Raw genomic sequence first — 11,104 nt, 5'->3', positions numbered from 1 at the left:
TCCTTTTAAATTTCATCAATTTCCTTATAATAATGCGTAATATACATATGTATGTTGCATGACATTATAAAGTTATCTTAACTAAATCCTTCCTATTCTCGAATAAATGAAATCGAGTAATCTTCAGTTTTGTATCTTTTATGCGATTAAGATAAATCACTAACTTCTTCGCACAAAAATTATATCAATTGTAACATCTCATTTTGAAGACTATGTCGTTCCTTTTATTACTCATGTATTGTCTTGATTATTATTTAACGTAGACGAAGCAAAAAGAAGCTTTACGCATTTGGAACAACAAAAGAACATTCTTTTAAATATTTATTTGCAGAGGGTAAATGTATACATACATGCATGCAAGCATACATCTCTAAAATCTGATGTCTTTTGTTAAAAACTTTATTAAAGGGTTGCTTTTTCCATAGCATGAATGTAGTGTTCAAGCTGATTTATTATCACATTTGACCGCTTCTGCGGTTGTGATATATAGATAGTGTTGATCGCACATTGATGCTTAGGTGGGTGGGATGTCAGTGACGTTGGTAATCTCGAGACAGCCACCACAAATGTTCAGGAACATTCCGCACCTAAAGGCGTACTTTCGTGCAACCTGTGTAACAAAATCTTCAATTCCCCAGCACAATATAATGTGGTATGTTATACATCATAAGATACTTCATCCAATACAAATGACGCTGATGATAATATAATTTGTGTTATTGCAGCATATGACCTCAAAAAAACATACTGGCAAATTGAAACAGATCAGAACTCAAAAAAAGAAAAGGTTCTTCCCATATGGGAGAAAGCCGAAACCTGATGCCAATCGTAAGAATTTAGTTCAATCACTGTCAAATAACTTTGTCCCAGGTGGTTTCACAAATCAGACATAAGAAGTTAAAACAACAGAATGGGTACATATATTTTAATACGTAAATTGTTTAAACATATGAATGTATCAATCTCGAAAAGAAATTTGAGAGATTCAAAAATCATATGTTAGTTCAATGGAGAGGTCGTTTTGATACTTAATTTGATTGACGGGATGATACTCGTGTACAATATAAGAGCACACACATAATGAAGTACTGAGATACGTATACATATACATGATTCCTAATCACTTCAAGCTCTATTTTGCATTGACATATATGTATGTATATCTTCCTCTTTGCATCACTTTTTGGCATTCAATGTAAATATGTAATTGAAATACAACTGATCAGACATGTCGGATGCAACTGTGTATCTGATGCATTCAAAAAATAAACTGTACAAAGCATGGATCTTGTGTCAAAAGTATGTTTTAAATATATTAATGGTGTCTTTGATGTTAGAAATAATGCAGAAAAGTGCTGATATGTTGTATGAATGTATATATATGTCTAAATGAAGATTAATGAAATACGTACAATGTTTTAAGTGAGAACAATATGCAGCATTTATTTATCTTATAAGATCAAAATGCTATATCCTTCTCGGCCCATTGCATGACGTCTGACTAAAATTTAAATACATACACATAACATAATTATAAGTTGTTAGTGTAAAATATTTTACTTGTCTCATACTACCTCTGTTGCAGATCTGCTTAATAGACGTCGCATTTCTGCATTCTGTTTCCGTAACAATTCTGTTTCGGCATTTAATTGACTTCTTTCTTTCAACACTTCGTAATATTTTTTTACACCAACTAGTAAATTGTCCCATAGTCTCTCCCTGTCTTGTGAAAAAATATTACGATATTGTTCCCAAAATTTGATTATGTCTTCGTCAGTTATATTGCGAGATACAGTGAGTTTTTCCTTCACTGTCCTTTTACTGGTTTCTTCTTTCTTTACAAACTCGTATCTTTCGATAAACTCTTTTAATGCGCTTGAGACAAATTCAGTTCCAATTGTCAACAAGTGGCCTTTGTCGCATGTTAACAATCGCTTTGATTCATCATCCTCTGTAAGAATAAAATCTTGTAGGGTAATTCATAAACGTGTAGTTACCTCAGGATAATAAAATAAACCAAAAACTGATATATTACTCTTAGTTTCAATAATGCCTCCTTCTATACAAGTAGTCGCAACTTGGTCGCTTTTACTCGGTGTTTCAGATGAAGTATCCTCTCCTGATTTAGTTTCTTCTGTATCGATCTCTTCTGCACCAGTTTTTTCCGCAATAGCTTCTGTTACCTTCTCGCTACGAAGTGCCGTATCCACAGCTTTTACTAACTTAACTTGTTTCGGAGTAAATGTATCACTACCACAAACTTCGGGTAAACTATTCCTAAAATATTTATTCCCAACATTTTGGAACAGCAATAGATCTTTTAATATCGATGTGAATGCTCACATACGTAGAGGAATCCGTTGCTCCACAGACACTAACGCTGGGTGTACTTAAAGTTTTAATGTCACAAGTAGGACAGTATGCGTAAGGCAAAAAAAAGTTCAATAAAAATTGAAGTTCTTGTTCAGACGTGATTTTGAATGCCTAGAATTCGAATCATGTTTATATCTATTATCGACGCTATGAATAGGTGGATTACTTATTTCAGTAAGATCACCTCGAAAATTTTGTCCAGTCGTATCACGAGCTTATTTTCTTCCGTATAATCATCGAGCAGTTTCTTCAAAGTATCTTCAATGATGTAATCACATTCATCAGAAATCAGTTTAAGAATATGATTCAGTAAGCGTCGTTCTAAATTTATTTCTTCTAAACTGTTTGCCGATTTGTATGATTTAGTTATTGTTCTTCTTTTCTTAGCTTTCTCTTTCTCTTAAAACGTTTATAAAAAAGTTAATCGATTTGTTGTAGAGCCTACATACAAGCATCATTTCTTGAGTAAATTTTACCCGCTTTCAAGGTACACATTGTACCACAGTAAGAGGGCAAATCTTCTTTTTTCAGCAATTGTTCTGTCGGTGGTTGCCAGTCCATTAATAACAATTGTTCGTGTATGATTCTGTCCGCCGTTAAAATCTGCAACATGACCATCACAAATAAGGCTCACATTTTCATTAATTACACTTGACCAGTGTACTACCTTATCAAATAATTCGTTGGCGGCAGTAATATTCATATCCCAAACTTGCATATATTTCTTATCATTAATAGTCGCGAGATAATTAGATTTCTCTTCTAAATCCAATACAGCTCTGTGCGATTTCAAAATTTGATTTGTTAGCTTTTGAATTTCCATCCTAGTCGATTCTTCCAATTGTGCATACGTATGTTTCAAGTTATTAATAATATCCTGCAATCTAAAATAAGGAATCATTTAATTTTAAAGTTGATAAATAATTGTTTCTAAATCACGAACTTGTTGATCCTCCTCTTCTGTTCATTCTTTACAATAATATTTTCTTCTTCACGTCGTTTTAACACCGCGTAATTGTAATCAAGTTTCTCAACGTTCATCATGCAGAAGGATTTCATATTTTGCACTTCTTGCTGAAGATTCTGTATTTCCAGCTCGAACATAATCTTTTGTTTACGAAATTCCTCTTGATGTTCTATAATCGCTTTCTCCATATGTTCTTCATATTGACGCATCACTTCCTTCCTTTGCTCCCTTGCTTCGAAAGTATCATCTTGAAGCTTCTTATACAATGTATTCCATTTTTCCAAAGAAGATTCTAAAAGTATTTTACGTTCTGTTTCGATAACACTTTCGATCAAATCCACTTCATGGCGATAAGCTTTGGTCATTGTTTGTATCTGCATAAAATGATTTAAAAAAATCGCATTTACAGTATTCGTTATTAAAAAAAGTGTATAAAATTCATATCTAGAATACTGACCTGATTTTCCATTCTTTCGATAAGTATATCAATATCTTCGTTTTGTTTTTTCACATCTTCAGAATACTGCACATCGGCTTTCTGCAGCTCTTCCTTCAGTTCCGCGATTAAAGCATCCTTTTTGTCTAGGATTTCGAGGCACTTAGCATTTTGAGCTTGCAATTCATCATGAATATCTATCGGGTCGTTGGAAGCAAGTATAGAAGGCCACTTTTCCGTAATCTCACGGTACTTTTCCATGGACTTTTTGTCCTCCTCTTCGAGTACCGCCAATAATTGCTCTCTTTTCTCCTGCATCTCCTTGCGCCTTTGCAATTCCTTTGCATCGTTCGCCACTCTGACGCCTGCAACCTGTCGATTTATTATCTTTATTGCTGAATGATCGACGATACAATTTAGAACTCTTAATTTCTTTTCGAACGATAGTCGACGACATTCTTCACAGTAGAACTACCAAACCAGTCAAAATAACTGGTTTTGAATGCAGAAATGCATACATAAAAAGAAGTCGGTAATTCTAGTGTTAAAATAGTCAGCAATAAGAGAATAATAAAAAAAATATTCAAACAGCTTGCGTTCATATTATTTCACAATGATTTCAGTTACACGTACGACTTCATCTCCTTCTGCAGTTAATTTTTCCAATGTCTCTACGCTGTCAAGAATTTGCTGTTCAATAGGAGTTATTTCTTCAATCTCTTCATCTTGAGCTTTTATTTGTCTGTTATAAAAACGTCATTAGTTAAAATTGCCATGCGCATATTATAAAGTATTATCGCTCATGCATTGTTATGCATATTAAAATTAAAAAGCAAATACTTCTCTAGAGCTTCTTTACGACGTTGAATTCGAAGTTTGCGGGCCAACTTCCGCTCGCTTGCTTCGGACGACAAAATAGATGGTTCTCCACTCTCCACGATCCTTGCTTCCGATCGTCTATCATACAATGACATTTTAATTTATGTGTACACGAAAATATGAATAATAATTGCTTATGTTATTGGGATTAAAATAAAAAATTTTATGAAAATCATATGATCCTCTGAAACTGTAAGTGCGTTTAATTATGTAAGTATGCATGCAAGGAAGCAAGAATTATGCTATGCAATTCTTATTTGATTTACTGGGCATATACATATAAAATAAACAACTTTGTTTGTTCAATATAAGTTTGTATTTACTGTTGGTAATCAACAGTTTCCTTTTTCTCATAGATGGAGTAAGGTGTACATAAGGTCTCTTCATTAGAAGTTGTTATATTTCCTCTCAGCTATCAGTGAGAAAAAATAATATATTAAATGTTTATTTCATTATACATATATTGCATATACTTTGTATTTAATAGACAGATTAATGCATTACGACGAATATTTAAGATACAGTACCAAATTATCGTTGAACCAATCATCGTATTCAATTAATTCATTTATTTATTTGATACAGTGTATATACATACAAGCATTGTAATCGGCAAAACTTTATAATGAGAATAACATCAATAATAAATTTACAGAATGTTTTATAATAAATAGGATTAATTAACTGCATGTTTGTCTAATAACAGGTATATGTCTATAAGGCGGTGTACGTTTGCAGACGCGTATAAATCATTGACACAGAACACGCAATAGGCGTTTCTCGTTCGAAACCATTTGCAACACGAAACAGTCGTGAAACTGTCTTCGTTTTCGGGCGCAGCAACTCAGAGTTCGACGGAAATCGCTTTCTCTAGCCCCGATGACGTACTCTAACCGAGAAATAGATAGTCGGTATCGTCGTCGTACGAGCAGTATGTTGTTAATCATTGAAAGAATATACGAAACGGAGAAGATACATAGATGTACGATGGATCAAGTGAAACCACAGCCGCAGTTACATCGACACCATGAATCTACGACTTTAACTTAACGCGATTTTAGCGAAAACAAGATGGAGCAAGTTCAGGCCCGGCTCGACGAAGTCCGATACCCTCGCTCGTATTGAAATTTAATATACAAATACATATGCATGCATATGTTGTTTATGTATTTATTAATTCTTATCTTGATCCAACTTCGAATACAGTGATGATGAAAAATGAACATAAATGTTATAAGAATGCAACCGCAAGCATTCGAAATCATTTCAGTAATTCATTTCGATAAACTATCTATCTTTATTGTTTACACGATACATCTAGCATTTGTTACAATCTATTTCTTGGAATAAGACGAGCAACTTACTATATTAACTGAGTATAGCACAATCTGTTAATCATGAAGCCTGAAAACGTTAAAGAAATTCAATATAATTGTAGCATTTTCAGGGGTCTTTCAAACGTTTTGCATTTAGTTTCAATGAGAAACATAATCACAACATCAAATAAAAGTAAATTGAATGTCTTACCCCATAATTTCCTATGTATTCACGGTATTCATATTATACAAAGCGTTTGACAATGACAACATTTTTAATCGGCCTGCCCGGTAAACATCGAAACCAACGCGTTTGTTTGATCATTACTTCTTTGATTAGAGAGCATAAACTACTTTTATTTTCGTAATAAACCGTTTTCCGTCTTTATTCTTAGTATTGTAGAAAGTACGGATGCCCAGGGTAATTGGCTGCCCCTAAACCGGCCCTGAAGAGAGCGGGATGGAAAGAGAAAGATAGAACGTGTGACAAAGATGACGGACGGGCTGGGGAAGGCGGAGGAGGCACGAGGAAGAGGACGAAGAGATTACGAAGTAGGAAGAGAAGAGGAGAAAAGAGGATGGGGTGTGGGGAGATTCGTTAAGAAGGGCAGAGGGTGTAGATAGGATGGGGAGGGGTACCCATGGGAAGAGACGGTAAGAATCGAGAGGAGAGAGGTTAGCAATGCGAGAGAGAGATAGGCACCGGGTCGACACGAAAGGGACGAGAGCGCGGTTCGGGGGTTCGGGTTAGAGCTCGTTCGACCCGTTATCCCTTCTCTCCCGGAGCCCCGAGTCCTCCCTACCTGTCCTTGCTTCGATTCGAACGAGTCCCTCCACACTCTTTACCCCTCCGGGGACGCACGAAAAGTTTCCCCTCTCCGAGCGCACACTTCACCGGCTGGCGGGCGACGATCGCGATTGTGAGCCGCCGCTTCTCGAGGTAGACTCGTTTCGTTCCCCTACGCGGTCTGCCCCACCATCCGGACAGCAGCGATACTAGCCAGCGAGCCATACTACGCTCCCGCCACGGTGACGTCACTCTGAGTAGTGTAGTGCAGTGAGAAGGAGCGAAGCCAGCTCCATCCGCGTTACATGGCCCGAGTGAACGAAGCGAGTGCGTTTAAGACGTACATATACAAGCGTGTATTGTAGCGATCGAGTTTGACGAATTATACCACCGTTATAATTTGTTCCGTTAACGCGCGTTACGTGACATGAGTCGAAGTTGTTCGATCGCGAGAAAGATAGAGAAAACCGCGCCTCGCTTTTAACGGAAAATTTATTCGACGTTTGTAATTCCATTAACGAGGTACGAGCGGTGATATATAATACAGTGATGTGAAGGAAGCAACTACGCGCCCTAATATAAGTGAAATAAAAGAAAGAAAAGTAATAAGAAGAGTCGAAAGAGAAAATAATAGTGTGTCGTGTGCGCGATAAAAAATCGAGTTAACACGTCTTATTATTCGCCAGAAAGGAAAGCAACGGTTCAATTGGTTTCGTAGAGCGATTGTTTTTCTTTTTTTTTTGCAAGTGGGGTTCACGCGAAAGTTCGAAAACGCATTGGCCAGTCAACCTGTTCGTCGGTGTACCGACAAGAAAACGGGAGGCATTCATAATCAACAGTGTGATTATGCTTGGCAAATATGCGTTGGAATGTATCGCCCGCGCGTTGTGCCCGGTGTGCTTGGTGTGACGTGTGATTAGCCGCCTTTCTTTATACACGCGATCCAGTGGTATACGATGTGGTGTTCGGCGACGATCCTGATCCTTGTAGCCGTTGCCATCAGTGGTGTCCACTATCGAGGCTGCTCCTCTTCTTCTTCGTGGTCGTCGTTGTCATCGGCCTGCGTCGCGACGCAAAAATTTGATCGCGCGAGCTTCGTTGCCACCCTCTTCTGTCCGCCGATCGTTCCACGGCGCTGTCCTGACGACATCGTTCGTCGTGCTTGGGGTCACCACCTTCCGGCTAGTGACTAGTGATAATCTGTTTGTTGCCAGTGATTAAATTGGGAGTGTCCAAGTGGGAAGGAAAAAGTCTCCTTCTTTCGCTGTGGAATACATACGTAACGGTTCCTTCGTCTACTTATCCGCGTGTGTGCCCGCAAGCTCTACGAGGAAAGTTTCCCCCCTCGTGGAACATAATAGGAAATAATCAATTTCTGTGTTGTAACGAATCTATTATTTACTTAGCATTGATTTCACGGGAGATCGATTGAGCCAATCAATCCAAGAGAATCCGGCAAAGAGAAAAGAGTTAAAATTTTCCTTTAGCCGATCCGCGCTCTTGGCGGTATTGCGATATCGGTGGTGTTGGTGAGTGTGCCGTGATTAGCGTCGGGCGAGGTTGTGTGTCGTTGTACAGTGCCGCCAAACGATACCACAACATCCGATCCCAAATGAAGAGTTCGGAGCAAAATGGTTAGAGAGACACGTCATCTGTGGGTTGGAAATCTGCCGGAAAACATCCGAGAGGATCGCATACGAGAGCATTTCAAACGGTGAGTGACACCATTTCTCCTTTATACTGTACCATGCCTTTCAACAAAAGGCAACCTTACGTAACTACACGCATACGCATTGAGAGTTCAACAAAATTCAAGCATATCGTCGTCTTTAATTCAAATTCGTGCATATCTTAGAATAATTTCTTTTAAAGTAGTATCATGTCTGGTACGTATGATGATGTTTAGTAATCACTAATTACTTACATTAAGTAAAAAACTGCAAAATAAACAATCCAATCTTGTGTCTAACAATTATTGCATAATTCCAAGAATGTAGTCTTTACGAATGTTCTCTTTACAGTCCGTGACTTTTCCGTTCCAAAGTACACGTACTAAATATGTACATATTATACACAAAACTTTACGCTCTCTTTTCCGTTTAACATCTGGATATGTACATCTGGATGTATGTACTATGCCGTTTTGACATGGAGAGCACAAATCTTGAGATGCTTCGACAGATTTATGAACCCGCTAGATCCTATAGAAATATATATTCCCAATTTTCCTGAGGATTGTGCTGTGAAGGGTGAACAATGCGAACCAAAACCGAAGTGACCTGAGAACGAAACTATGAAAAGCCCTAGGTATACATTTAAAGACAGGAAGAAGAATGTCTTTATTGTTCCCGCAGCTTGACCATGGTCAATGATAATTCCCTCAAAGGTTTTACGACCGGCAACCTAACTTTTAAACATTTGTAAGATTTATAATTCTGTCAGGTTTACCCAAAATCCTATTTAATGTTTTGTAACCGGCAAACGGAACAAACAGAAATAATGGTTGTTCAATTATTTTTCGTTGCTCGCCAGTTTGTTTATGTTTTCTCCTAGTAAAGGAGCGGCATTTATCAAACTGATAAAATCGGAATTCAGGAACACACGTAAGGTGTATACGTCGATGTTTTTGACTCCGTACGTAGTTCGAAGATCCTGCACGCACATATATCTATGTACGTGTACGTATACACACCCACACTTCATGTACATACACAAGCGTAGACACGGCGTGCGATATACGAAGAGCCTTGGCTCTGTCTCTCCTCTCCTCGTAGCGTGAGCGCGCCGTCATTTGTTTTTTCCCCGAAGTAATAATAGCTGAGGACAGCCATTTTGAGAGCTCGCAGCGGCACGAAGTTATTGTTCGACAGTGGTGCTCAAATCGGGGATCCTTAGTCCATGGGGCACGCCTTTTGTACGTCAGGAAAAGAAAGCGGACAAATAACTTTTGTAAATTGATTTCCTAACATTTTCTACGATATTCTCTTTCTTGGAATTGCTACTGTTTACTTTGCACTCTGTATTCATTCCGTATTTAAGTGTTTTTAAAAGAAATCTAGCACTAAAGAGTTCTATCAGACAATTTAAGTCCACTTTTAAATTATTTCGTGCTTTTTAAGAATAATTCAGAGTTCATAAACGTTACCTTCCTATTAACAGAAGTTCAATAGAAATTAAGAGGTAATGTCGCTTAGAAACGTATGGAGATATATTATTAAAAGGTTCTCTGTATTCCGAATATTATTTGGTCTTTGTGAATACCTCGCGAAAAGTACAAAACAAACTTGAGCATACACGTCGAATGAATTCAGTATACTATCTTTAAAGGAATGTACTTCCGTTGTGATTCAAGTTAAAGGTGTCTCTTCTCAATTTTGTCTACGGACATTTGCATGCATAAAGCAGAACTGTATAATAAACGAAATATAAATGCACCGAAAATGCAGGCAGAATTGTTAAAGAGCAGAGATCGAAGTAGGAAAACAGAAGTGAAAACTAACGGTGACGTGGCGCAGTGACGCCCAACTTGCGGATACTCGAAATCGTAAAACAAAGTGTATGTTGCAGTATATTTTACTGAAAATAATTTCACAAAATTATTGAAATCATTTCTTAATAACACCACTCTTCGAACTTGAGATGACTGGTGTATAATATAAACATAAAAAGGGTATATTGTGGTGTATATAAGTTCTACATCATATGCGACAGTATATGATTGTATTACTAGTTTTCTTTGCTTTCCTTACAATTAACATGCACTTACATATTTAAAACCTAAATTATCTAGCAATTACATAATACTTCACTAATTGCTATTCATAGTTCTACAGCGTAGTTCCTTTCACAATTTGGAGGCTGTGACTATTTTAGAATATGCAGGATCCCCTACGTAAAATATTGGAAAAAAAACAAATGTCAAGGATATTTCTATGCTATAGGCTTTGAACTCGGACGTTTTCGAACGTGAAATATTTAAACGTACATCGATCAAACGGTCCAACGTAATATCGTTTGAATTCAGTTGTAGAAGGAAGTTCGCTTCGAAGGGGAAATAGATTTTTATTGTTTTCGATATAAATTTCCCAGTCTTCGTTGTGCCGTTAAGTTTTCTCATTTAAACGCACACGTTGTTAAATATTCGCATTGCCAGAGGCGCTACATTTTACGTGCCAGCTGGCGATAGTTGGTTTGTATAGGTACTGGCTTCGTTCTTACGGTCGTCTACCGTGCGTTATAGCTTTAAAGGATCGTCCTTAAAATGGCGGGTGGCGTCGTTACGCCGTTGACCTCTCGTTCCTCGAAACGCGCAGTAGGAGAGAGAATCATATATTTATTCTTCAAAC

General features: G+C 37.4%; 3 protein-coding genes across 8 annotated transcripts in view; 2 read left to right on the top strand and 1 right to left on the bottom strand.

Annotated features, from left to right (window-relative positions):
• Positions 1-2,034, top strand: part of LOC108633022 (zinc finger protein 385B) — a 4,315-nt gene extending 2,281 nt beyond the window's left edge. For all 4 annotated transcript variants that reach the window (XM_018037943.2, XM_026810970.1, XM_026810972.1 and 1 more), the window contains 2 exons: positions 519-652; positions 726-2,034. In XM_018037943.2, the coding sequence (XP_017893432.1) occupies positions 519-652; positions 726-893 (302 nt within the window). In that variant the 3' untranslated portion in view covers positions 894-2,034. The remainder of the gene's footprint in view (positions 1-518; positions 653-725) is intronic.
• LOC108633020 (dynein regulatory complex protein 1) lies at positions 1,411-6,893 on the bottom strand. The gene is made up of 11 exons (XM_026810973.1): positions 4,617-6,893; positions 4,410-4,518; positions 3,798-4,148; positions 3,317-3,714; positions 3,041-3,257; positions 2,850-2,976; positions 2,558-2,772; positions 2,348-2,484; positions 2,036-2,277; positions 1,575-1,951; positions 1,411-1,501 (listed from the first exon to the last, which is right to left on the bottom strand). The coding sequence occupies exons 1-11, from the start codon at positions 4,748-4,750 to the stop codon at positions 1,460-1,462; spliced, it is 2,349 nt and encodes a 782-aa protein (XP_026666774.1). The 5' UTR covers positions 4,751-6,893; the 3' UTR covers positions 1,411-1,459.
• A 137-nt stretch (positions 6,894-7,030) lies between these two features.
• Positions 7,031-11,104, top strand: part of LOC108633018 (protein split ends) — a 71,807-nt gene continuing 67,733 nt past the window's right edge. For 2 of the 3 annotated variants that reach the window (XM_018037936.2, XM_018037935.2), the window contains exon 1: positions 7,032-8,472. In XM_018037936.2, the coding sequence (XP_017893425.1) occupies positions 8,390-8,472 (83 nt within the window). In that variant the 5' untranslated portion in view covers positions 7,032-8,389. Of the gene's footprint in view, positions 8,473-11,104 lie in introns of all 3 variants that reach the window. The other variant, XM_018037937.2, reaches the window with a different exon arrangement.

The sequence above is a fragment of the Ceratina calcarata genome, unplaced genomic scaffold (assembly GCF_001652005.2).
Source record: "Ceratina calcarata isolate Rehan_Ccalc_2016 unplaced genomic scaffold, ASM165200v1 scaffold180.2, whole genome shotgun sequence".
NCBI classification, from domain to species: Eukaryota; Metazoa; Arthropoda; class Insecta; order Hymenoptera; family Apidae; genus Ceratina; species Ceratina calcarata.
Note: the sequence above shows the minus strand (reverse complement) of the source record. Positions and strands in the feature narration are given on the sequence as shown.

Excerpts from the sequence above, each read along its gene's own strand:
- LOC108633020 (XM_026810973.1), bottom strand. The coding sequence starts at position 4,750 with ATGTCATTGTATGATAGACGATCGGAAGCAAGGATCGTGGAGAGTGGA. Across the intron at positions 4,149-4,409 it reads CTGCAGAAGGAGATGAAGTC|GTTGCAGGCGTCAGAGTGGC; the intron begins GTACGTGTAACT and ends ATAAATCGACAG. Across the intron at positions 2,977-3,040 it reads CCAACGAATTATTTGATAAG|ATTTTAACGGCGGACAGAAT; the intron begins GTAGTACACTGG and ends GTCATGTTGCAG.